The sequence below is a fragment of the Staurois parvus genome, unplaced genomic scaffold, assembly GCF_062004578.1.
Source record: "Staurois parvus isolate SC_StPar_1 unplaced genomic scaffold, SC_StPar_1.0 ptg001446l, whole genome shotgun sequence".
Taxonomy (NCBI): domain Eukaryota; kingdom Metazoa; phylum Chordata; class Amphibia; order Anura; family Ranidae; genus Staurois; species Staurois parvus.
In genome coordinates, this window is record NW_028319242.1 from 70,563 (window position 1) to 96,522 (window position 25,960).

Genomic DNA, 25,960 nt, shown 5'->3' on the forward strand with positions numbered 1-25,960 from the left:
TTGGGCCTGTGGGTCGAGTGCAGGTATGAGATGCGCTATGGTCTTTAAATGTTCATGATGTAATGCTGCCTCAGGTGTAGGAATCTCTTCTCTATTGTTTGGGATCTGATTGCATTCAATCAAGGTAGGTAGTTGCAGGGATGCTTCACTATTTATGGATTCGACTTGGAAACCAGTAGCTCTTCTGCCTTTTTCTTCACTCACACCAGTGCAAGTTTTAAGTGAATATGAAGAGCAGTGTCCTTTAATACTGAAGATATCAAAGAAGGCTGAGTTTGCAAGAGATCTATTGCTTTGGTCATCAAGGATGGCATACAACCTTACCGCTTTCTCTTTATGACCGATGGGGTAAACTGTAACAAGACAAATCTTGGAGCAAGATTTGTTACTAAGACCTTCTCCACAGACTTGGGTGCACTGGGGTGTCACTTCAGGAGGTACTGTGTCTCCCTCCTCCCCGCCGTGCTCTACAGCCTGGTCTGGGGGTGTGAGAGTCCATGGGGCTGGCCCAGGGTGTAAAGCTGTATTGTGCGCTTCACTGTTGCATTCCGAGCATTTGATGTTCGCTGTGCAGTCCTTTGCAAGATGAGAGGTTGAGGCACAACACCTGTAGCAAATGTGGTTTTCCTTGAGGAAAGTTCTGCGATCCCTGAGAAGTTTTCCTCTAAATCCTCTGCATTTCAACAATGAGTGTGGTTTCTTATGTAGAGGACATTCTCTGCATGGGTCCTTTGTGGAGATCGTCTCAGACTCTGTAGTACTGTAGGTTTTGTTTGAGGAGTCTTTAAGAGACACACTGGTTTTGTGTACTGCAACCGGTGTACCTTTCATGTTACGAAGTGAGATAGGTTTACCTGATTTGGGGTAAGCGGTGTCAAACATCGAGAAGTTAAAGCTGGGATCATTCCTAGTTTTTGCTTGTTGGTGCACGAAGTCCATAAAGAAAGAGAATGGAGGGAACGAGACATCGTACTGTTGCTTGTACCTGGAGCCTTGAGCAATCCACTTCTCTTGCAGGTTGTACGGTAATTTTTGTACTATGGGGTTTACACCACGTGCAGTATCTAAGAATGCCAGACCTTGTAAGTCTCCTTCAGTTTTGGCAACTTGTAGCTCTGTTAACAGATCACTCAGTTCTCTTAGCTTCTGGGAATCTTTGTTTTGGATCTTAGGGAAATCCTCAATTCTTTTGAAAAGTGCGTTCTCTATCACTTCTGGTGAGCCGTAACACTCCTCAAGTCTCTCCCATATCATGTTTAACCCTCTGATTGGGTAGTTAATATTAATGTCTCTAATCCGCCTTGCATGCTCTGTTGACTCATTTCCTAGCCACTTGACAAGAAGATCTACTTCTTCACATGCAGACAGATCCAGATCTCTGATATTATTCCTGAATGATGATCGCCATGACCTATAGCTTTCAGGTCTGTCATTAAACTTGGAGAGTCCCTTGGTTATTAACTCACGTCGGGCAAAGAATTTTAGAAAATCTGACATACCTGTATCTCTGTTTGACAGATTGTTGCTGTAATAGGCACCATCTACTTGTTCTTCCTTAAAGGGTTTGACCATACTGCGATCATTTGTGGGTTTGAATGCAGGTTGCATTGAGGGTTGATGTCCTATGGAACCGTCGACTTGTTCCATGCAGGGTCTTTGGTTAACTGAGGTCGCTTGTTGTATGACTGGAGTCTGTTGGAGCTCCTTAGCAGGGGTTGATGTCGCTCTTGGACCTGGATTTAGGCCGTCTTCTGACTTAGCATGTTGCAGTACGTAATCTGAAGTGCGTTGCGAGTTATTGTGAAGACTGGGTTCGGGCCTACTTATGTAGCTGAGTCTATCGCTTGTGAAGTTTGCTGCTTCCTCTAAAGCCTCTGCTTCTGCTACAGCAGCTGCAGCTTCTTTTTCCACAGTTAGCTTTTCTAGAGCTGCTTCCATGCATGCTTTCTCTATTTTTAATTGTCTTTCTTGTTCGGCAAATGTCGCGCGGGTTTTGGCGGCTTCGGCCTTCGCGCGGGCAATGGCGACGGTGGAGCTGCTCAAAGATCTCCCTGAGCCTCTGGAGTTAACTGAGATGCGAGACCTTGTCTCGAACTGTCCGGATTCCCTTGCTGACATGATGATGCTGTGAACGGGTTAGCACACTTGCAACCGCTGCGGGTGGCGATGCTGCGTAGTTCCTCTTATCCAGCTTGTGAGAAGCCGTCGTTTCACTGCAGTCAGGACTTCAGGAGTCGCAGTCCTCGTATCCAGCTTGTAAGAAGCCGTCGTTTCACTGTTCTGTCCTCCTTATGTGTGAAGGTACATAGCTTGACAGACAGCTAAACCTTTCTCGGCAATGAGTTGACAAAGAAGCAACGTCCAACTTTGTCTTTATTGCAAAGATATAAGAGGTGAAACTGAGGAACAGAAAATAAGGCGCTTAGTAACACTGTCTGCCATGTGACAAAGCATATTATACATTACAGTAAGGCAATGCACATATAAACACATGTAAGACATGTAGGTTACATAAAACACAGATGCATAAGATATAGACATGTGTGTAGACGTACCGACGATGCTATTGTGAACCTGAATGTGAGGGCTGGATCCTACCAGCATACCACAGGAATGGAGTCTGTGATGAGGAAATGGCTGCTATGAGCAGGGCTGATGATGTAATCAGAGTTAATAGGCTACAAGCTATGGAAGCTGAAATGGGTCAAACTTCTACTGTGAAAAGATGCAGTGTATACAAACAGCCACTAGATGGAGCAGTTACACAACGAACAGAGAATTACAAACTGATAAAACATACTAATAATGCCTAATTAACAAAGAACAAATTGCTGAAGGCATGACAGACACCAACACCTCTCCTATTCCCCCGTCTCTCCGAAAGACAACCTAGCCAGGAATATGAATGGCCCAGTCATGTGACGAATGAAGCCAAGATTCAGCAATACCAATCCAGTCCTAGTTCTCTTCATTCACCGAACCTTCCAACTCACCGATTGTGCTGGGCAGACTTCTGGTATTGGTGAACAAACACTTCCATTCACTGACACCTTGTTCATTCACCGACACCTCCTCCATTCACTGACATCTTGTTCATTCACCGACACCTTGTTCATTCACCGACATCTTGTTCCTTCACTGACATCTTGTTCATTCACCGACATCTTGTTCCTTCACTGACACCTTGTTCCTTCACTGACACCTTGTTCATTCACTGACACCTTGTCCATTCACTGACACCTTGTTCATTCACCGACACCTTGTTCATTCACTGACACCTTGTTCCTTCACTGACACCTTGTCCTTTCACTGGCACCTTGTTCCTTCACCGACACCTCGTTCATTCACCGACACCTTGTTCACACGGATTTTGTGTATTTTTTATTTTCATACAAATGGTACCAATTCCACTGGTTGTTTGTAACATTGGGAACCTTCTTATCACCTGCCATAGCCCTCCCCCCATCTTTCCCCATTCCACCCCCCAATAAGGACTGACCCCTGTCTGATCTGTCTACCCCGTTATAATCGAATTCTAATAATCCCTCCCCCCTCCATCCTAGTTTATATACTCCTCCAGCCTTCCCATAAACCCCTCCCCCAGCACAGCACACCCCTTCCATTTAGGATCCCTGAATTAGTCTGGCCATACATTATACAATCTTCTTCTTCAATCTCCTTTAGATGGACCTTACACTATGTAGTACAAGGGCCGGCCTGATTGCATACAAATTGGAAGTGTTTAGGTCGGACCTCAAATTCTATGGTTTTGGTAAATCTAAAGGAAAATTGTACAAGAAGATTGTCTAATGTATGGCCAGCCTTAGACATCTGTTGGAGAAAGATCTGATCTGCCATAAACAAGTCTATGAATAGGTGAGGCGAGGCTTAGAAGAAATGCTGTAGGACCTGTCGGTGGAATTCGGTTATTTGCATTTTTCAGGCATTTCGATGCCATCGGTCGGCAGGTATGTGTGGGGGAGGAGCCAGAGATGTCCATAGTGACGTCTGGAACGGCACTGAAATCTGCACAGACGAGTAAATGGCCTCTCCTGATTTTCTGCACTTTTTTCCATACTTTGTACAGGAAGGAAAGCGGTGGGGAGTCGGGAAGATATCGGGGAACACTGACAATCATGGAAAGGGGGAACACTGGCTATTAGGGAAAGGGCGGTCACTGGCCATCAGGGCAAGAGGGAGCACTGCCCACAATGGAAAGGGAGACACTGGCCATCATGGTAGGTGGGACACTTGCCATCTGGGAAAAGGGAGACACTGGTCATCTGGGTAAGGGGGGACACTAGCCATTAGGATAAAAGGGATACTGGCCATCAGGGTAAGGGGGGCATTGGCCAACAGAATAAGAGGGATACTGGTAATCAGGTTAAAGTGGACTTTGACCCACAGGGTAAGGGGAACACTGGCCATAAAGGTAAGTTGGGACACTGGGCATTAGGGAAAGGGAGCACACTGGCCATCAGAAAAAGGAGGCACGCTAGCCATCATGGAAAGGTATCACACTGGCCATCAGCTAAAGGGAGGAAACTAGCCATCAGGGAAAGGAGGGACTCTGGCCATCTTGGTAAGGGAGGACAATGGTAATAAGTGTCAGGGGTGACACAGGCCAAAGAGGTAGTAGGGGGACACTGACCATCAGGGAATGGAGAAAACTCTTGCCATCAGGGTAAGGGGGGCACTGGTCATAAGGAAAAGAGGGATACTGGAAACCAGGGTAAGAGGGGACACTGGCCATCATGGTAAGGGGGGGCACTGTCTATTAGGGAAATAAGAGCACTGGCTATTAGGGAAAGGGGGACACTGGCCATCAGGGTAAGGGGGGATTCAGGCCATTAGGGTAAAGGGGAACACTGGCTATTAGGGTAATGGGGAATGCTGGCCATCAAGGTAAAAATGATCACTGGCCATCAGGGCTAGGGAGGTCACTGGCAATAAGGGGATTACTGGGCTTCAAGGTAAAATGGGACACTGGTCATCAGGGTAAGGGGGGGTCACTGACTTTTTACAGACAGCGTCTGTAAGGAGATCAGAGTGGGGCCTGGCCTTCTTGTGGCCAAATGTGATGTTGTCCAAGGAGTTGTGACCCTACGCTTTCCCTCCTCATCAGGAATCTTTCCCTTACCTCTTGTACTGTCCCTACCAGGGGGGGGGGGTACCTGTCCCTACTCTACCAACTCACAAAATACACACCAAACCTGGGAGCCAAGGCTTTAAGTAGGCTGTTCCTGACCCAAGATGGCTGCTAGGGTCAAATAGGGAGGCAGCATCCAATAGGAAAAGCTTCCTGAGGAACCTTGTTCCTCTAGGCTTCTTTTTTTTGTATTAACAATTTTTATTGGTTTTCAAATAAGTAAAATTATAAACATAACAGAGAGAAACATCGATGGCATAACTACACATAATCATGTCCAATAGAGTCATACAAAATCAGTGCAGAAACAATCAGGATCTTAGATGCGAGCCGGCAAAGAGGAAATGAAGGAATCCCACGGGAGCCAAATCAACTCAAATACAGCAGACAAACAATTATGTAAGGCAGTCAAATACTCCATCCGTCTTACTTCAGCAATACGTTTTTTACAAAGTCAGCATTGTAGGGGGAGTAGAAGATAACCAACCCATAGGAATACTTCTCCAGGCCGCGGTCAGCACGTGAGCAGCAAGTTTTCTGGCTGGTTTAGATAGACCCGGGAATGGCAAGCCCAGCAAAAAATGCAGAGGGTCAAAAGGGAGCGAGGCATGCAGCATTGATTGCAACAAGGAGCGGACTTCCTTCCAAAAAGGAACAATAGATTTACAAGTCAAAAAAATATGAAAGAGAGAGCCTGAATCCTTACCACAGCGCCAGCAGACAGGAGAAGCACTCGGGTTGAAAGCATGAAGAACCTCAGGTGTTTTGTACCATAACATCATAATCTTATAAATGTTTTCCTTAAAAACCACACAAACAGAAGATTTAGATGCTTTTACCCAAATATTCTTCCACGTCAGTAAATCAATATCACGTTGTACAAACTGAGACCACCTACGCATGTAAAGGTGAGTTTCATTAGATAAAGGGGATGCATCCATAAGAAGTTTATAAGTATTGGAGATGATACCCCTTTGGTGGGGGCCCTGCATACATAAACGTTCGAAGGGTGTAGGCTTCCCCAGGATCAATGAGGATGATAAAATAGAGAAAAAATGGCGTATTTGGAAATATATATATAGGTGATGAGGAGGTAAAGAAGCTTTTTTCTGGAGATCCGGGAATGAATGTAATTTACGAGTCACCGGATGTACCAAGTGACGCAATTGAAGAAGGTTAGATACCACCCAAAGAGACATCCGAGATATGGCCATATTGTCTGGCAGGTTAGGGTTGTAGAGGATGTTTGTCAGAGGGGAGCATTCAGAGGCCAGAATAAATTGAGTCTTACATTTCTGCCATACCGTCAATGAAAATTGCATGGGACCAAGGAATAGATGGCGGAAGGAAGAGACATCCACTGCCGCGGTTGACCAAAGAAGGGAACATGGATGAACTGGGGACAGTTGTAAAGATTCAATCTCAGTCCATGTGTTGGGAGGGTATTGCGTGGACCATGACAGAAGAAAACTAAGGTGAGTTGCATAATAATACTTGATTATATCCGGCGCTCCCAAACCTCCCCTAGAACGCGGAGAAAGCAGAACAGAACGTGCAATCCTGTGCCGCATATTGTGCCAGATAAAGTGTAGGAAAGATTTCTGAAGCGAGTGAAGCTTGGACATAGGAACGGGAACGGGGAGAGTTGCAAACAAGTACAAGAGTTTGGGTAACACGGTCATTTTTAGAACGTTAATGCGACCGAGGAAAGAGATGGGCAAGGCATCCCAACGTTTCAGAGAGCGAGAGATTGCTATAAACAAAGGGGGGAAATTGGCCTCTTATATGGATTGGTAAGAGAGAGAAATATTAGTACCTAAATATTTTAAAGAGTGTGTGCACCACCGGAAGGGAAAGGCTACCTGAAGCGAGGACAAAACGATAGGCGGGACATGTATTGGGAGTGCCTCAGTTTTGGACGTATTGACTTTGTAACCTGAAATAGCCCCAAATTGTTTCAAGGTCTTATGCAAAATCGGTAAAGAAGTATGGGGACTCGTGAGCGTGAGAAGAATGTCATCTGCAAATAACGATAATTTGTACTCATGGGAATGTGACTGTATCCCGTGAATATCTGGGTTTGACCTAATAGCGATGGCTAGAGGTTCCAGACAAAGAATAAACAGTAAAGGAGAGAGTGGGCAGCCCTGACGCGTTCCGTTTGACATCTGAAAGGGAGGCGAGAGAAAAGAAGCTAATCTGACCTGCGAGAGGGGGAATGAATAGAGGGCCTTCAAAGCTGCTACAAATGGACCTTTGAAACCAAATCTCTCCAAGACCATAAACATATAAGGCCAGCTTAAACGGTCGAAAGCTTTTTGAGCGTCCAAGCTTAATAGCACTGTAGGGGTAGAGGACCTGTTAACCAGATCAACCAGATCAATAGTTCTCCTAGTGTTATCTGCGGCATGTCTGGCAGGTACAAAGCCCACTTGATCCCTTTGTATGATCTTGGAGATGATTCCGGACAATCGGTTGGCTAAAATTTTGGTAAAAATCTTATAATCGGAATTGAGTAGGGCAATGGGACGGTAGTTGTCCACGATAGAATGGTCCTTATCGGGTTTAGGGATGACCGAGATATATGCACGGGAGAATTCAGTCTGAGGTATAATTCTCTTAAAAAGATCGCGATATAGAGAGAGGAGATGCGGGGCCAGAATACCAATAAAAGTTTTATAGTAGGAGTAGGGCAATCCGTCCGGTCCCGGAGCTTTACGAGAAGGGAGAAATTTGATTGTGTCCAGTAATTCCTCTAGGGTAATGTCAGCATTAAGGGTGGCAGTGTCCGAAGGTGAAATTCTCGGAGTGACAATGTGTCAAAGAAATTATCAAATAATGACTGTGTGAGGGGTGGGTGCAGGTCCGGGATTAAACAATTGTACAATTTCCCGTAAAATGAACCAAAAAGAGTTGCTATAACCCGAGGATCGTAAGTGGGGCTTCCATCTGGCTGTATTAGTAAGTCAGGCATCGTGGAAGGAGACTGAGCTTTGAGACGATTGACTAACATACAATGGGGCTTATTGGAAAATTCATAGAATTTCTGCTTGACCCAAAGGAGGGATTGAGCAGTCCTACTGGAGTCAAGAGCTTTAACCTGATCCCGTAGAGAAATTACCCTCTGGAGCCCAGGAATAGATGGCTTAGCCAATAACCGTCCTTCCGCCCAAGATAGCTGTTGTATGAGGGAAGCCCTAGCACTCGCCGAGGACTTTTTTAAACGAGAACCCATAGAAATACAGAGCCCTTGAAAAACCGCCTTGTGAGCCTCCCATAGTGTTGAGGAGGAGTTTACGGAACCAACATTGTGGGTGAAATAAGTATCAAGTCCCTGCGATAATTCATCTCTAAGATGGTCTGTGGAAAGAAAGGTCTCATTAAGGCGCCAATGACAAGGTTTGGATATAACGGGGGGGAAAAAAAGGTTTAAAGTCAAAGAGGCATGGTCAGACCAAGTAATGGGATTAATATCAGAAGAGACCAGAAGTGGAAGCAATGGAGCAGAAACGAAAAAATGGTCTAGGCGAGAATAACTACGGTGAGGGGTAGAGTAAAAAGTGAACAGTTTATGGAGAGGATGTTAAATCCGCCATGCGTCAAAGAGACGATGCTCCCTAATTAATCTACGAAAGGATTTTGAAGAGGAGCATTGCCGCTTCGAGGGAGAGGACTCAAAAAGAACCTTCCTGTCCTTATGGGGGGAAAGAATCAGATTAAAATCTCCCCCAACTATCACCTGCGAAGTGGAAAAGGAATCCAGTTCGGCGAGTGTTTGGGATAGAAATTGCAATTGGCCTGTGTTAGGGGCGTATAAATTCAGCAGAACTAGGGGAGTCTCACCAAACATACACTCCAGAAGAATGAAACGACCCTGTCGGTCAACTTTGGAGGAAACAACCCGAAGGGAGCAATGTGACCCAATCAAAATTGCCGCTCCGGCCTTCCCAGAAGGATCAAAAGCCGAGTAGGCACGGGGAAAAAATCTCGAGGCAAAACGAAAAGAGCCTGTAGATTTGAAATGGGTCTCTTGGACAAAAATGATGTCTGCTCCTGAGGATCGAAATTCCTTCAAAGCCATCCACCTTTTTTGAATAGAGTTGAGGCCCTTAACATTATATGACAGAAACTGCAAAGCCATTATAGAATAACAGTGACTGGGCTACATGTATTAGCATGACATATGGAAAAAATACCATCGATGTAGTAAAAAGAAAAAAAACTGAAAACAGAAAACATAACACAACAGAAAAAAATACACAATGAAGAACAGGTATCCTCAAGGATATAAACTTGGGAACGTCAACTAAGCCCAAGTCGTCTAGGCCAATGGCTAGACAGTAACGGGGGCAGTACGACATCCGACACTTCCGGGAGGACGTCAAACCCGGCCAGAGGAAACAAGAACAAAATAAAAATAAAATGCACACAGCAAGGCTATGGCCGAACAAAACAACACCCGATTCGCCACAAAAGGTCACCCCTGAAAATCATCAGGCAGGAGGGTCGCTTGATCGGGAAGGGCGTGGACGTTGCGGTGTGCGTCTCCTCCGACCTCCGCGGACTGGTGTCCATATCTTGGAAGGGGTGGCAGAAGGACGAGATGGAGTAGGCGGCGGTGAGGGCATATCATCTAGTAGAGGTGGGAGTCCCAACTGCTTAAGGAAAGAATCCGCCTCTTGAAGATCACGGAGGACAACATGGGTGTTGTCCCTAACAACCACCAGCTTAAAGGGGAACCCCCAACGATACAGGACAAGATGATGCTGAAGATGTGTGGTGATCGGCTTAAAAGCCCGTCGCTTAGCAAGAGTAATCGGAGAAAGGTCACAGAAGAGTTGGAGTTTATCACCTTTAAACTCCAAAGAAGATTTGTGGCGGGCTACTGATAGTAAGGCTTTTTTACTTTGGAAGTAGTGAAATCGGACTATAACGTCACGTGGACTGGTTCCCTCAATCGGTTTAGGGCCCAGAGAGCGATGAGCCCTATCCATCCGCCAATCTGCTTCTGGAACCATGGGGGCAGTAGCGATGAAGAAGGACAGTAGATGGCGGTGCAATTGAGCATCAGCAACAGATTCGGACAAACCACGTATACGGATATTTTGGCGCCGTTCCCGGTTTTCCAGGTCTTCTTGCTGGAGTTGCATTTGGGACATGGAATGTTTCAGATAGGCATTATCTTCCTCCAAAACGTGAACGTATTGCACCAAATCATCAAACTTACTTTCCAATTTATCCGTGCGGTCCCCAATCTGGGCTATTTCACCTCTGAGCTCATTAGCCAGTTTTCCCACTTCAGCGGCTATAGAGGCGGTAATGTTTCGTAAAAAAATTTGCAGCTTGTCGTCTAACGCGGAGATTGTGAGCGGAGGGGACGACTTTGTCTGCTGAAGATTCAGACCAGGGGCTGGGAGACACCCTGGAGTAGGGTTGTCCATAGCCTCTCCTGCTGTCAATTGGGGGTCATGATCCCCCATTTGTGGAAGGATAGGAGCAGAGGTTTGCAGCTGTGCTGGGATTAAACAGGGTGCAGTACCCTCCGCGGCCACTAGAGGTCCGGGATCGTTCCTCGGACCTCTATCCTCACTAGAGGCCGGGGATTGCGGCCTATATAGGAATTGCCGCAGAGGCGAGGGCCGCGGGTCCTGAGGCTGCGGGGAGGGGGGCTTCTAGCGCCCTATCTTCCCCATAGAAGCCTCTCCCTTGTGCTGGGCCGGGTGCTCGGTGAAACGTGACTCACCCGAGGCAGAAGATCAGCGGTAGTGTGGAGCGGGTGAGTCACTCCTGGCCGGGGATGAGCGGAGCTCAGCAGAACACGTCTGCCATCATCCCTGGCCGCGCATGCGCCCCTCTCTCTAGGCTTCTTTAACAACAGTGCCACTGTGGAAGAGCGCCACCTGCAGTGGAGGAAGTAGACTGCACCTGCCTACAAGCTACTACCAGAGAGTGTCCTCTGTGACCGTTGTCACTGAATTTGGGGATCCTAACGCTCCCCCGACACTCCAACCAAGTGTAACCAACATGGAACTTCACAAAGACCCTCATTGCCTGGTTATTGCATTGAGAGACTGGGGAGCTGCTGTGTGCCTGGCTGTCATCACCCAATAGGGAATGGAACCTGGGACCAAACAGAGGGACCAGCTTGGGGTCTGCACTACACTTCTACAAATCCAACACCCCTTCCTGTACTCATAAGTGTTCCCACATATATTTCTGTCCAATCTGTCAGAGAGAAAACGAGGAGTGCTGATAGCAATCACAGACCCCCTGACATTCAGACTCCTCCATATTGTTACCGATGAATCAGGAAGATCGATCATTCTGGTCTGTGAGATAAATAACCCTCAATGTACCATTGTGACCCGATATCTGCCCGACTCCCCACCGCTTTCCTTCCTGTACAAAGTATGGAAAAAAGTGCAGAAAATCAGGAGAGGCCATTTACTTGTCTGTGCAGATTTCAGTGCCGTTCCAGGCGTCACCATGGACATCTCTGGCTCCTCCCCCACACATACCTGCCGACCGATGGCATTGAAATGCCTGAAAACTGCAAATAACCGCATTTCACCGACAGGTCCTACAGCATTTCTTCTAAGCCTCGCCTCACCTATTCATAGACTTGTTTATGGCAGATCAGATCTTTCTTCAACAGACGTCTAAGGCTGGCCATACATTAGACAATCTTCTTGTACAATTTTCCTTTAGATTTACCAAAACCATAGAATTTGAGGTCCGACCTAAACACTTCCAATTTGTATGCAATCAGGCCGGCCCTTGTACTACATAGTGTAAGGTCCATCTAAAGGAGATTGAAGAAGAAGATTGTATAATGTATGGCCAGACTAATTCGGGGATCCACGCTATAACGCGGTCCCATCATGTTCCTATTTCTATTGTGGAAGGGGGGATGGGTAACGCAGCAAGGTTCACTATGTGGGGAAATGACTGAAATAAATGTGCTGAGCTACTCCTTACTAATGATCAAAAAGCTTTCATCCAACAAAAGTAAAGACCCGACAGAGCCAATCACAGAGCTCCTATGTGACAAGACAAAGAAGAAACTCCAAATAGGACAGGAATCATTCATCAGTAAATAAACAATAGTAAACACCCTGCTGGGGGTCCAATGTGAAAAGATAGACTCAGAAATGGTCAATGATGAATAAATGAATACAAAGACATAGAGAGTAATAAACACCCTGCTGGGGGTCCAAATGGAAGATCTTCATAAAACAAGAAGAATAGATAGAGAAGTGAATAAGGAGCTAGAAAAGAGAAAAAAGGTAAAAAGCAATAAACACCCGGCAGAGGATGAATAACCCCCAAATATAAAGCACACAATACTATAGAATAGATGTATTAATAAAGGAAACAAGTCCCAATCCTGTGCAGGAAATGATGGATCTTCAGAAGTGGCAGTAAACACCCGGCTGAGACTTCCACACAATCCGATAAGTGTGGCCAATAAAGTCCCAATAAACAGTCAAATGTACACAAATCCTTCCATTGAGAAATATTCCGAATGTGACGTGTGAAAGTGACCCCCCTTGGCCATCCTCCCCCTGCTGGTGTGTGCGCTCCCCTCACACTGACCCCTAAAGGGCATATAGGGGAAATGCACAGGAAGTGGCTGTGGAAGGACAGGGTCTAACAGCAGGCTATATAGGACACTTACACTTCTTGGCCCAACCTTCCCGTAATATTCACCTACAACGTCCAATACGAGAGGTTTTGGAGCTGAACGCACCCTCTGTTACTGACCCCTCCCTACTTTGGAGCTCCCACAAAGCATACACTAGGGGGGTTCTGGTAAAATTGGGGGCCACTGCCAAGCATCAGAGGACACGGCAGGGAGTCGCTCTTCTATCTTCAGGACTCCAGAAGGGGAAGTTGGTGGCACTCTCTCCCCCCTGGACAGATGATGTCTGCAATCTTGTTCTGCATGGAGGTGAGCATGAGGAACTTTATTACTGATAAAGGGATTTTGTGAAATGCCAGACATGGCCCTGATATATTGTTGGTGGATTCTATAGGGGGGACTGGCTGGGTGATGGGCTCTATGGGTCTGTGTGCCAATTCTTGGTGGCTGCAGGATGCTACTTGTGCTCACCACCTCACCAGCTATACTGCACTTATGGGACTCACCACATCACCAAGTGACACTGCAGTGCTGGTATGTAAAAGGCGAGGATGTCCTAGGTCGTTGTGCTCACCAGTTCACCAAAAGGTAGCATGGCACTAGTACTGGCACTCTGCTGCATGTGAGACAAGTCATGTGATCCCAGCACATCAGCTTCATGGGGTCGGGTATGCCTGATCTCAGCAGGGACCTCTTCTCCATCTCTGAGCTACCTGTCAGGTTTTTGCTGCTTTCTACAGGTTTGTATTCTGAAGTGGATTCTGTCAGGGAGGCTTCCCCTTTGCTCTCATCTGACATGCTCAGAATCCTGTAGGCCTCTTCGCTAGCGTACCTCTTTTGGGTCATTGTGGGCTCTAAATTTACAGGTACCTAGTACGACGCATGGGAAAAAGAGTGCCTAGCTGTCAGGGACTGGTTGAACCACTACCAATAAAATTCACCTGCTAGTGCTAGCAGAGATCAGTCCTGGTTGTGCTCATGCTGCAGTTTTGTGTGCAATGTATCACAGGTGACAGTGATCAGAAATGACACTGACACTGCACTTCTTGCTGGGAGGAGGGGCTAAATGCTAGAGCTGGCAGTGAAAGGGGTAAACCTGCTAACACTGCATATTTGGGGACACTATACTAAGGAGGCACTGGTATAGTTCTGTTCCTGATCAATATATTGATCTGTACAAACACACTACTAGTAATGGGGGTGATCAGCAATCTATAGCATGAGTACAATGGTGTGCGGGCAATCAAAATCTGACCCTGGCTGGAAGGGGCGCTAACTGACCGTGATGCTATTGGATGTCACTAGTGGCAGTGAAATATAATATACCCTGACACTGTACTAATGTCACTGGCTGAGTGATGGGACCAGGGGATCAAAGGGTTACTAGGGGCAATCAAAGGGTTAAATGTGCTAATCTAACATTCTCCTCACAGTGTGGTTCTCTGTTCTCTCTCCGGAATGAGAAGGGTCCAGAGAGGGAAGAACCAGCTAGTTCCTGGATCTCTATATACAAATACAGACACAGGACTGCTCCTCCATTCACTGCAGGAGATCAGCAGAGTCCCGGGTAACAATCACTGGCCAGGACCCGCTGATTCAGCAAATGGCAGGTAGGGTCAGCGGGGGGGGGGGGGGGGGGCACATGTGTGCTCAAAACCCAGAAGTATCAGGTGACATACAGGTACATTGCTTTGCCTGTAGCCCCACCCACCTGCAGTACATTGTGGGCGGGGCCAAGTGGGTACAAATGGCGCTGTTTACATCCAGGGAAACCAGAAGTGATGACAATACTCGTTGCTTCCAGTTTCATATTTGAGGACCACCTTCTGGTCTCACAAAGCTCTGTGGTAAGCTGGTGGGATCATTGGCTTCAGTTCTGGGATTACTTTGTTGTAGTCGGCCAACTGGAACATGTATTGCCATGTATGTGAACCATCAATTCCTGTTTAATGTAAAGTGTGCTAGAAATGTGTGAGGGTGAATGGCGGTGTGTGGAGGTGTGTGGAGGTGTATGGAGGTGTATGGAGGTGTGTGGAGGTGTGTGGAGGTGTGTGGAGGTGTATGGAGGTGTATGGCGGTGTGTGGAGGTGTGTGGAGGTGTGTGGAGGTGTGTGGAGGTGTGTGGAGGTGTGTGGAGGTGTGTGGAGGTGTGTGGAGGTGTGTGGAGGTGTGTGGAGGTGTATGGCGGTGTGCGGAGGTGTGTGGAGGTGTATGGAGGTGTGTGGAGGTGTATGGAGGTGTATGGAGGTGTGTGGAGGAGTATGGCGGTGTGTGGAGGTGTATGGTGGTGTGTGGTGGTGTGTGGAGGTGTGTGGAGGTGTGTGGAGGTGTGTGGAGGTGTGTGGAGGTGTATGGAGGTGTATGGCGGTGTGCGGAGGTGTGTGGAGGAGTATGGCGGTGTGTGGAGGTGTGCGGAGGTGTATGGAGGTGTATGGAGGTGTATGGCGGCGTGCGGAGGTGTATGGAGGCGTGCGGAGGTGTATGGAGCTGTGTGGAGGTGTATGGTGGTGTGTGGAGGTGTATGGTGGTGTGTGGAGGTGTGTGGAGGTGTATGGCGGTGTATGGAGGTGTATGGCGGTGTGTGGAGGTGTATGGCGGTGTATGGAGGTATATAGAGGTGTGCGGAGGTGTACGGCGGTGTGCGGAGGTGTGCGGAGGAGTATGGCGGTGTGTGAAGGAGTATGGCGGTGTGTGGAGGTGTGCAGAGGTATATAGAGGTGTGCGGAGGTGTATGGAGGTGTGTGGAGGAGTATGGAGGTGTGCGGAGGTGTTGGGTTCCTCCCATAATACCCTAGGGGTTAAATCTGCTGCAGACTTTGGTGTCACTTCTGCTGGATCAGATCCCCCCCATGACTCGGGATCCCGGAACACGCGAGGCACAGGCAGGGATCCCAGAACACACGAGGCACAGGCAGGGATCCCGGAAGACACGGGGCACAGGCAGGGATCCCGGAAGACACGAGGCACAGGCAGGGATCCCGGAACACACGAGGCACAGGCAGGGATCCCGGAACACAGAAGGCACAGGAAGGGATCCCGGAACACACGAGGCACAGGCAGGGATCCCGGAACACACAAGACACAGGAAGGGATCCCAGAACACACAAGGCACAGGCAGAGATCCCGGAACACACGAGGCACAGGCAGGGATCCCGGAACACACAAGGCACAGGCAGGGATCCCGGAACACACAAGGCACAGGCAGGGATCCCAGAACACACGAGGCACAGGCAGGGATCCCGGAACACGCAAGGCACAGGCAGGGATCCCGGAACACACAAGGCACAGGCAGGGATCCCGGAACACACGAGGCACAGGCAGGGATCCCAGAACACATGAGGCACAGGCAGGGATCCCGGAACACACGAGGCACAGGCAGGGATTGGACGGCTCAGTATCTACATTGTATTTGCAGGTTAGATATTTCTATAGAGGAAACATAGGGAGGTGGCTGAGCTGGAGCCAATCACAGGATAACAAGGGATACGTAGAGGAAATGAAACTCGCTGATCACACGCTCTCATGTCTCAGAAATCACAGGATTTCCTCCTCAGGAACCCGACACTGGAAGGTGTCACTGCAGTTGAACCCTCTCACTGCCGGGCCCGGCGCTCCACTTTTACTCTCAGCTGGACGGAACGTTTCGGTAATTTTCCATCATTTATTTATGAATCACTTCCAGATTTCAGAGTTTGTAGAAGACCCCCAACCAGACGTTCCCTGAAGTCACATGACCAGTACAATACACAGAAGGGGAGGAGCATTTTTAAGGCCTTGTGATATTTGTAGAAATGTTTTTCAAAACAATATTTTTGACAAAAAAAACCCTAAAATCCTTATTATCAGATACAAAGACATAAATGTCACAAATTCCCGCTGATTTCCTCCAGAATATTACAATGTAACATGTAGTGAGTTCACATGTGGATGAGGATGGGGAACATGGAACCGCTACCTAGTCACACAAAGAGAAAGGAGTAAACAGACAGCAGACGTCTCTGACAAGTCCTTTATTACACATAAGAAGTCCCCGCAGTAGATCCAAGGTCAGTCATGATGGCCGCCAGCGCCGCGACCCAAAACACGGGGAAAGGGGGCGCTACGCTCACTAAGCCGCCTCCCACCATCTGACAGCTGTGCTGCCGAGGACACTTCTTACCTACTGTCATGACATCACAGCACGTGATGATGTCACAAGGGGCGGGGTGAACCCCTAATTACATCATCACATGCCATGATTCAGCAGCATTGCTCCGACCAATCACAATGCAGTGTCAGGGCTCAGAGAATTGTGGGGTGTGACGGGTGAGCAGCCCACAGACCCCCCCGTACCATGCGTGTTTTCAGGGAACATATGAACGGTCCAACATGCAGCCCCCCTACTTATGGAGGAAACCCCTTCAGAAAGACCTCCCTGTGTATTCTTCCTGTGTTCTAATACCCCTTGGCACATTGCAAGACACGTATGACACACATCATGTATGTGCAAGGTCTTTCTCCATCCAATGGGGGTGGGGTTCCCCGTTACAGTGATGGGGGGTGGGGTTCTCCGTTACAGTGATGGGAGTGGGGTTCCCCGTTACAGTGATAGGGGTGGGGTTTCCTGTTACAGTGATGGGGGGTGGGGTTTCCTGTTACAGTGATGGGGGGTGGGGTTTCCTGTTACAGTGATGGGGGTGGGGTTTCCTGTTACAGTGATGGGGGGTGGGGTTTCCTGTTACAGTGATGGGGGTGGGGTTTCCTGTTACAGTGATGGGGGGTGGGGTTCCTCGTTACAGTGATGGGGGTGGGGTTTCCTGTTACAGTGATGGGGGGTGGGGTTCCCCATTACAGTGATGGGGGGTGGGGTTCCCCATTACAGCAATTCTAAACATCTCCACACTTACCTGCTGGGTGATGGTTTTGCACAGAGCAGCCTGGATCCTCCTCCTCTCCAGTCCCCCACCAGCACTCCTTGCCCCTCCCTCCTCTCAGGTGCCCCCACAGCAAGCAGGTTGTTATGGGGGCATCCGCTGCTCCATGTGTCCATTCATACACAGAGCCATGGAATGGCCCCACCTCCTCTCTCTTCTCTTTGGCTCACTAGCTGTGATTGATGGCAGTGGGTGCCAATGGCTCCTGCTTCTGTCTGAGCCAATGAGGAGAGGGGCCCATCACTGGATGGAGAGGGGGCTTAGGTGAGTATTGGAGGAGAGTGGGGGGAAGCTGCACAGAGAAGGTTCTTCACCTTCATGTATAGAGAGCCTGAACATACAACCCTTCATATCCATACCAGACATGTGTGGGGTTCCCCCTTATATCCATACCAGACATGTGTGGGGTTCCCCCTTATATCCATACCAGACACATGTGGGGTTCCCCCTAATATCCATACCAGACACGTGTGGGGTTCCCTTTTATTATCCATACCAAACACATGTGAGGTTCCCCCTTATATCCATACCAGACATGTGTGGGGTTCCCCCTTATATCCATACCAGACACATGTGGGGTTCCCCCTAATATCCATACCAGACACATGTGGGGTTCCCCCTAATATCCATACCAGACACATGTGGGCTTCCCCCTTATTATCCATACCAGACACATGTGGGGTTCCCCCTTATTATCCATACCAGACACGTGTGGGCTTCCCCCTTAATATCCATACCAGACACGTGTGGGGTTCCCCCTTAATATCCATACCAGACACGTGAGGGGTTCCCCTTTAATATCCATACCAGACATGTATGGGGTTCCCCTTTAATATCCATACCAGACATGTATGGGGTTCTCCTTTATTATCCATACCAGACACGTGTGGGGTTCCCCTTTAATACTCATACCAGACACATGTGGGCTTCCCCCTTAATATCAATACCAGACACGTGTGGGGTTCTCCTTTATTATCCATACCAGACACGTGTGGGGTTCTCCTTTATTATCCATACCAGACACGTGTGGGGTTCCCCTTTAATATTCATACCAGACACATGTGGGCTTCCCCCTTAATATCCATACCAGACACGTGTGGGGTTCCCCCTAATATCCATACCAGACACGTGTGGGGTTCCCCCTAATATCCATACCAGACACGTGTGGGGTCCCCCTTAGTATCCATACCAGACACATGTGGGGTTCCCCCTAATATCCATACCAGACACGTGTGGGGTTCCCCCTAATATCCATACCAGACACGTGTGGGGTTCCCCTTAATATCCATACCAGACACATGTGGGGTTCCCCTTAATATCCATACCAGACACATGTGGGGTTCCCCTTAATATCCATACCAGACACATGTGGGGTTCCCCTTAATATCCATACCAGACACGTGTGGGGTTCCCCTTAATATCCATACCAGACACATGTGGGGTTCCCCTTAATATCCATACCAGACACATGTGGGGTTCCCCCTTCATATCCATACCAGACACGTGTGGGGTTCCCCCTAATATCCATACCAGACATGTGGGGTTCCCCCTTAATATCCATACCAGACACATGTGGGGTTCCCCCTTAATATCCATACCAGACATGTGGGGTTCCCCCTTAATATCCATACCAGACACATGTGGGGTTCCGTAGTAAGATAAAACCCAGGGAAGGGCTCCACTGGTTTCGGGGCTCCAATGAGGACAAGCAGCGGCTGGACAACAGAGGCAATATTTATTACAGAGTCAAAATGAAAACATTCACTAACAACCAACGTGTGACACCTCCACCACACACAGACAGATAACAGACAACGTGGTCATGGAAGAGGACCGCCCACTCTCCGAGATCCCGCCTCCCCTAACATATATGTGGAAACAACATAGAAATAAGATCAGAGACAATCGGACAAAACGGGACGATTACAGAATGATGGAAATACAGCGACTGAAGGAAACTGACATTGATGAGAAATGGATACATAATATAATCAATAGAACTTGTACCATGTATGATGTCATTGTATCATATCAACCGAATGGAGGAGTCCCCGTATGGGGGAGGAATCCCTCCAACCTGCCTAATTCACCCATCCTGACCATAACCTCCTATGGAGGAGAATTCTGCACCACAACGGACGCTGTATATGGTGTGCAGAGGCCGGGAGTGAATCGCTTCGATACGTTGCTGAAAAACCAATCCGTTGATGATTGACATATCAGTGACACGGATACGATATATATGTTACATGAAGGTGTCAAAGTGACCAACACGTGTCATATGATTGTCCGGGGATTTCCAGATGTTACAACAGATCATGTAAAGGATCATTTTCCAGCTGCCAATTGGAGCACACACTGAGTAATTCACCCAATATTGGGTATATTAACCCCTTCCATACCGGGCACTCCCCCTCCCCCCCCTTCCATACCGGGCACCCCCCCCCCTTCCATACCGGGCACTCCCCCCCCCTTCCATACCGGGCACTCCCCCCTCCCCTTCCATACCGGGCACCCCCCCCCCTTCCATACCGGGCACTCCCCCCCCCTTCCATACTGGGCACTCCCCCCCCCTTCCATACCGGGCACTCCCCTCCCCCCCTTCCATACCAGGCACTTTTCCCCCTTCCTGCCCAGGCCAGTTTTCAGGTTTCAGCGCTCTCACACTTTGAATGACAATTGCACGGTCATACAACATTGTACCCAAACTAAAATTTTATCATTTTCTTCACACAACTAGAGCTTTCTTTTGGTGGTATTTAATCACCGCTGGGATTTTTATTTTTTGCTAAATTAACAAAAAAAGACCAAAAATTTTGAAAAAAACACGTTTTTCTTTGTTTCTGTTATAAAAATTTGCAAATCAATAATCGTTCTTCATAAATTTAGGCCGAGATGTATTCTGCTACATGTCTTTGGGGGAAATAACCCAAATTAGGATGTATTATTTATCTGTAGGAAAGTTATAGAGTTCACAAACTATGGGATAGATCTGAATATTGATCAATCCTGAAGTACTGACAGCCAATCTAATTTCTTGAGGTTCAAGAATGTCAGAATAGTACAGATATCCCCCAAATGTCAGGACAGTACAGATATCCCCCAAATGTCAGGACAGTACAGATATCCCCCAAATGTCAGAATAGTACAGATATCCCCCAAATGTCAGGACGGTACAGATCTCCCCCAAATGTCAGGACGGTACAGATATCCCCCCCAAATGTCAGAATAGTACAGATATCCCCCAAATGTCAGAACAGTACAGATATCCCCCAAATGTCAGGACGGTACAGATATCCCCCAAATGTCAGGACAGTACAGATATCCCCCAAATGTCAGGACGGTACAGATAGCCCCCAAATGTCAGGACGGTACAGATAGCCCCCAAATGTCAGGACGGTACAGATATCCCCCAAATGTCAGGACGGTACAGATATCCCCCAAATGTCAGGACGGTACAAATATCCCCCAAATGTCAGGACGGTACAGATATCCCCCAAATGTCAGGACAGGACAGATATCCCCCAAATGTCAGGACGGTACAAATATCCCCCTAATGTCAGGACAGGACAGATATCCCCCAAATGTCAGGACGGTACAAATATCCCCCTAATGTCAGGACGGTACAGATATCCCCCAAATGTCAGGACAGGACAGATATCCCCCAAATGTCAGGACAGTACAGATATCCCCCAAATGTCAGGACAGGACAGATATCCCCCAAATGTCAGGACAGTACAAATATCCCCCTAATGTCAGGACAGGACAGATATCCCCCAAATGTCAGGACAGGACAGATATCCCCCAAATGTCAGGACAGTACAAATATCCCCCTAATGTCAGGACAGTACAGATATCCCCCAAATGTCAGGACGGTACAGATATCCCCCAAATGTCAGGACGGTACAGATATCCCCCAAATGACCCCTTTTTGCAGAGTAGACAGTCCGACGTACTTCATAAGAGGAATGGCGAGTTTTTTGAAGTTGTATTTTTTTTGTCATAATTTTTCGGAAAATGAAAAAATTTAAAAGATTATTTTCACAATTTTTTTTACATCCTGTCACCAGTGCAGTACAGCGTCATCATATAACTGGCATGGCGGTGATCAGGGACACTGACTGGTGACAGGATGAAAAAAAAATACATAACTTTTTTTTAATTTTTTTAATTTTTATTTTTTTATTACTTTTTTCTTTTTTTTAAGATTTTTTTTCATATCTCACTATGACCAAAGTAGTACAATGTAACCATAGTAACATTGTACTACTTTGGGGAAGTGATCAGTATTTTTATTTTACACAATTTGCTTGTAGCAAAGAATTACTTTATATAAACAAGCATTTACCTCAATGACATCGATTCATTCAGGGTTTTTTTTGTGCTTAGCTGTGATTTGGCCACAGCTAATCACATGACATGTGCATGTGACCTGCTGTGACCATTCACAGCTAGGCAGTAGTATACAATGGATGGCATGAATGAAGCCATCCATTGTATACAACTGTCATGTGACCTGCTGTGATTGGTCACAGCAGGTCACATGGTGCCGGCAACGGGGGCCGGTACTCAGATCTGTCATCGGACGTGTCCGAGGTACATGGCCGGTGACAGATTGCGCCGCTGTGTGGCTCTGCAGGCGTGCAAACTGCACATGTGCGGGAGGACGCCATATAGTGTCCACCCGGAACGCTAAGGGGTTTTGCCGGCCACCATTCGGCCATTGGCCGGGCGGCTGATGGTTAATAGCACCAAATCTGGGCATTCATCTGTGTGAAAACGTCAGTATAGATGTCACAGATCAATATTCCTGTCCCTGCAGCTGTTGTGGGGTGACCCTGTCATTGGTGGATACCATCAATAGAAGAATGTATAGGAGGCAGATAATAGGACGGTTGTAGAGATCCTCGGCTCAATGTTCCCCAGCACACAGTTACTGGATATTCGATACTTGAAAAATGACAGTTTATTTTACAGGGGCAATAAAATGCAGATCATTTTTGACAGTGAAAAAAAAAATCACATTTAAAAAAAGAGGGGGGGGGGGTTATCAGTTGAAAAATGACAGTATTTTTGTCAGTTGAAAAATGACAGTATCATTTTTTGCCACTGTAAAAAAAACTGTCATTTTTCAAATGAAAAAAATAAGTGCCATATTCAACAGACAAAAAAATGGCATTTTTCAACTGTGAAAACCCCTTCATTTTTCAAATGTCAATTTTTTGCCACTGTCATAAATCAACTGTATTTTTTTTTGCCACTGTCATAAATCAACTGTATTTTTTTTGCCACTGTCATAAATCAACTGTATTTATTGCCACTGTCAAAAAAACTGTCATTTTTAAACTTTATAAAAATAACTGTCATTTTTAAACTGCCAATAAAACCTGTCATCTTTTAATTGTCATAAAAACCATCATTTATCAACTGTTATTTGTTGCAACTGTCAAAAATAAACTGTAATTTTTTTTACCGCTGTGATTTGTGATTTTTTTCAACTGTTAAAAATAACTTTCATTTCTCAATTGAAAAAATAATCTCATTTTTCAAACTTTCATTTTTTCCATTGTCAAAAATTAACTTTTTTATGTCATTTTCAAAAAAACATGTTATGTTTCTGCTGTCAAAAATAACTCATTTTTCAACTGTCACAGATAACTGTCATTTTTCAACTGCCAAAATCCCCTTACAATGTCTCTGGGTGGATCTCTCACTTCTGGCTCCTCCCACATATCTTTATACAACCTCCCCCTACCCATACCCCGGCATGGAGGGGCTGAGTGAAGGTGGTGGTGAAGGTGTGGAGGTGTCGGATCGGATCACACAGATCATAGAAGGCGATCCGCCCGGCCTCATAATCCAGATCTATCCTGACTCTGGTACTGGAGACACCGCCGGGGAATGGGGTATTATTACTGTCATGTTTCACTGAGTACTGATTACCCTCCAACCACCCTGACCTCTCCAACCCCCAGGACTTCTTATTATATCCAATCACTGACTGATCTCCTCTCCTGTCTATATTGGGGTAACACATCCCAACTATCCAGGACTGTGACCTCCCGACATCCACTTCCCAGTAATGTCTCCCGGAGGAGAAGCTCTGACTGCTCATCACCTGAGGATAACCCTGGAACCTCTCTGATGTTTCTTGCCGATTCTGATGTGATGATGAGAAGGATGCAGTTTTCCCGTCATCTGATATATGTAGACGATTACCAGCTGTCCTCACATCCAGTAATATGTCTGTAACCCCCGACACCCCCCATCTTTGCTGTACAGCCCCAATATTTGGTCCTCCAGTGGGGGAGTGTTGGGGGTTTGGCCTGGATGATGGACCATTGATGGGACCTTTGCCCTTTGTAGAAGAATGTGGAGAGACATGTGTGCCTGTACATTTCTGTACATTGACCCCAGACATGATATCAGATAAACCCGTGTGTAATGTGTGTGAGATCCCCCCCACATCCCCATCCCCTCCATCATGGAGGAGGTTCTCATGTCTCTCTCTGTCCTCATCATCTCCATCCTCAGTATCACACAAGTCACCAGTGTCTGATTCCTGTAGGACAGTCAGTAGATCCGTCATGTTACACAGCTTCTCAATGTCCCTCATCTTCCTGGACAGCTCCTCCTTCTTTATTTCCAGATCCCGAATATAATCCAACATGGGACAGGAGACCCGCTCTGCCCACCCGGAGATGTCCCTCAGGACTCTCTTCTCCAGGTCTTCCAGACGTCTCCTGAGGTCTCTGAACAGGGCAGTGACTCTCTTGGTTTCATCATCTGCTTTTCCTTGTACTTTCCTCCTGCATTCCTGCAGACTCTGGACTCTTTTCTCCATCTCCTCTCTCTCTGTCATCAGTTTCTGCAGAACATTCCTCAGTTTCTTCTTCTTCATCTCAGAGGCTTCCTCCAGAGTCTCCACCTGGTGTCCCCGATGTTCTCCGGCCAAACTGCAGGACACACAGATACAGGTGGAGTCCTCAGTGCAGTAATACTTTAGTAGTTCCTTATGGATGGAGCATTTCCTGGTCTTCAGGGAAGTGGTGGGGTCACATAGGACGTGTTCTGGTGACTTGCTGTGGACTCTCAGGTGGTTGTCACACAGAGAAGCTTCACACAGCAGACAGGATTTCACAGCCGGTACAGGAGTGTGAATACAGTGAGTACAGAAGACCCCGGACTCCTCCTGCTCTGGATGGGTAGACTGGAAGTTCTCCACTATGTTACGTAGCTTCAGATTCTTCTGAAGGACAGGACGCTCCTGGAACTCTTCTCTGCATTCAGGACAGGAATAACATCCAGACCCCTCCTGTGTATCCAACACACGGCCAATACAGTCCCGGCAGAAGTTGTGTCCACATCTCAGGGTTACAGGATCTGTATAAATGTCCAGACAGACGGAACATTCCAGCTCCTTCCTCAGATCAGAAGACGCCATCGTTGAGAGCAGAAGACAGAATGACGGGGAAAGTCTCTGACACTCCGTATCCAATGTGACCCGTTCTGTACACTCCTACACGGGGCGAGGTGTACATTCCTACACAGGGAGAGGCTGGGACTGAGACACGTAGCTAGAAGAATTCTTCTACAGAAGGACACAGACATGTAATAAGTAGTGACGGGTCCAACACCCCCCTGTTCGGTTCGCGGTCCAACATTCCAACTTGACGAAAGTTCAACCGCAAACTTCGAACTCAGTGCAAGTCTATGGGACTGGAACTTGTAAATGGAAAAGTGTCCATTCTGAAGGCTTTTATGCCAGTTATTGGCCCCAGACGTGGTATGGGGACTCGGGGACGGCCCTGAGGGACAGGAATCACTGGGGGAAAAAAAAGTACCATTTTTAAAGGGGCCATCATTTTTCATTGCTTAAAGTAAAAAAACAAAAAAATGAAAAATGTAATTATCATTCCTGGGGGGTCCCCATAAACTCCCTGCAAAGTTGCACATCTGTACAATGTATAGGACCTGCTGCACCACGACTGACATTTATATTAAAAAAACTGTGTGGGGTCCCCCTAATCCATAAAAGACCCTTTAGGTCTGTTGGGAAGGTTTGGAGGGACCCCACAGTGATTTTTTTTTTTAAAGTACGTGGAGTTCCCCCTAAAAGCCAAACCGGGCCCTTTAGGCCTTATAGGCCTTCTAAGAAGAACCCCACCACTCACAAATAGGTGGAAAAAGTGTGGGGTCCCTCCTAACTTCCTACCAGGCCCTTGATTGGAGCACAGGCCTGGCAGGCCTAAAAGG

At 47.3% G+C, this 25,960-nt stretch overlaps 1 protein-coding gene across 1 annotated transcript; it reads right to left on the bottom strand.

Moving 5' to 3' along the window:
- Positions 1-20,447: 20,447 nt before the first annotated feature.
- LOC149435934 (E3 ubiquitin/ISG15 ligase TRIM25-like) lies at positions 20,448-25,148 on the bottom strand. The gene has a single exon (XM_089662239.1). It carries the CDS (start codon positions 25,146-25,148, stop codon positions 23,415-23,417), a length of 1,734 nt encoding a protein of 577 aa, XP_089518365.1. The 3' UTR covers positions 20,448-23,414.
- Between the last annotated feature and the right edge of the window lie 812 nt (positions 25,149-25,960).